General features: G+C 54.5%; 1 protein-coding gene across 1 annotated transcript; it reads left to right on the top strand.

Moving 5' to 3' along the window:
- EMH_0018640 (uncharacterized protein) lies at nt 1–814 on the top strand (the record flags this gene model as incomplete). Its single annotated transcript, XM_013501189.1, has 2 exons — nt 1–513; nt 698–814. The coding sequence occupies 2 exons, from the start codon at nt 1–3 to the stop codon at nt 812–814; spliced, it is 630 nt and encodes a 209-aa protein (XP_013356643.1).
- Between the last annotated feature and the right edge of the window lie 1,085 nt (nt 815–1,899).

The raw sequence follows: 1,899 nt of genomic DNA, 5'->3' as shown, positions 1-1,899 counted from the left end.
ATGAGCACCTTCGCGTCCCCTGCAGGCACAGACTTCTTCAACATGGCGGGGGGGCCCCCCACCCTGGGGGGCCCCCCTACCCTCGGTCTTTCTACCTTGGGGCCCCCCCCCTCACTCCCTGGTGACGGGGGGCCCCTCGGCGCCCACAGCGGCGGCCGCAGCGGTTCAGTAACACAGTCTTCGTTGGGTTTCTTTCCTCAGACGCTGCAGCAGCAACACTATAGCAACTATTACCAGCAGCAGCAGCAGCAACAGCAACAGCAGCAGCAACAGCAGCAACAGGAGCAGCAGCAGCGTAGATCCGTTTTAGGGTCTTCATATTACATGGGGGGGGGCCCCAAGGGGCCCCCTCGCCGATTTTCTATGATGGCAGTGGATACAAGTGCGGATGGGGTTTCAGGTGTATCTACAGCTGAGAAAGGCCAGGGGCTGTGCATCGAGGGCCCCTCGTCTCAGTTTGCTGCAGCAGCAGCACGGTTGCTGTGGAGTGGTATAGCAGCAGAAGAGCAGAACGTACAGATAGACAGCCCGGGGAGGGCCCCCTTCTTGGGGGCCCCCTGGGGGTTTAGGATGGGGGCCCCCCTTTTTAAGGCTGTATATGAAGAGAATAGAAATGCATTTACCCTCAGCAGCATCAGCGAGTCTATCCCGCTGCCTCCTTTTATCTCTCGTCTTCTGTGTCGCTGTGGCGCTGTAGACAGCAGCAGCAGCAGCAGCAGCAACGGGAACAGCAGCAGCAGCAGCAGCAGCAGGAGGAGCAGCAAGGGTTGCTGCTGTGTTTCTCTGCCTCCTCACGGCCTTATATCAGATTTGAATTTACTGTGGGTAGCGAACGGAAATAATTTATATTTGTGGCAGTTTGGCTCTGCTGAGGATTGCTTGGGGTGTATATGTTTATATTCTTGTATAGAGTCTGCGGTGTACGTACACCTCAACAGGGCGCTGCTGCCGCCGCCTATAAGATATGCTTTCTCTTTATATGACCCCACAAATCAAATACAAAATAATAATTATAATTATAATAATTATAATTATAATTATAATTATAATAATGTCACTGTACACCTCAGCTCATCCGGGTGTACAGACACCCCACCGTATTCAGATATTTCTGCTGCTCCTCTTCCTTGTCTCCTCATCGCCACAACTTCTTCTCTTCGTCTCTTTGCTCTCTCACCAGCACAACGCAGTTCAGGGGCCCCCCCCCCTCCTTTCCTACCGCAGCAGATGGGGGGCCCCCAGGGCCCCCAAGCGGGGGGTACTATGGGGGGCCCCTGGGGGGCCCCCTCTTCCCTGCCGTTTGAGCTAACAGAGATAGGCAGCGGAGAGAAACCTGCAGGGGTTGGGGGGCCCCTCTCCTTTGCTGCTGCTCACAAAGGTAGTGGTTTGGTTTTCTTTGGTTCGCGCTGCTGCCAGCAGATATATTATTTAGATATAGTTGCAGCAGAAGAGGGGGGGAGAGAAAGAGTAAGGAGAAGAAAAGAAGAAACAGAAAGAGAAACAGAAAAAGAAAAAGAAAGAGAAAGGGGAGATGGGCCGTTCTCCTTTCTCCTTGGGAGAAAGACAAGGAAAGAGAACGCAACAGATCCCGCTGCTGCTGCTGCTGCTGCTGCTGCTGCAGCAGCAGCAGAAACAACAGCATCAGAGGGAGAAACAGCAGCACTGCGAGCTGTACTACCACCGAGTACAGCAGAGACGAAGGGTTTAGGGTTTAGGGTTTGGGGGGGCGGCGAGGGTTTAGTGGTTTGCCGCTTAGTAGCTGTAAACCCTTCTCTAACGCAGCGTATAAAGGGAGGGTTTAGGGCTCTCTGTTCCTCGCTGGGCCTCAGCAGCAGCAGCAGCAGCAGCAGCAGCAGCAGCAGCAGCAGCAGCAGCAGCAGTGGGGGGGGTGATGGGTTG

The sequence above is a fragment of the Eimeria mitis genome, genomic scaffold (assembly GCF_000499745.2).
Source record: "Eimeria mitis Houghton genomic scaffold, Emh_scaff649, whole genome shotgun sequence".
NCBI classification, from domain to species: domain Eukaryota; phylum Apicomplexa; class Conoidasida; order Eucoccidiorida; family Eimeriidae; genus Eimeria; species Eimeria mitis.
This window is presented reverse-complemented; position numbering and strand designations above follow the sequence as displayed.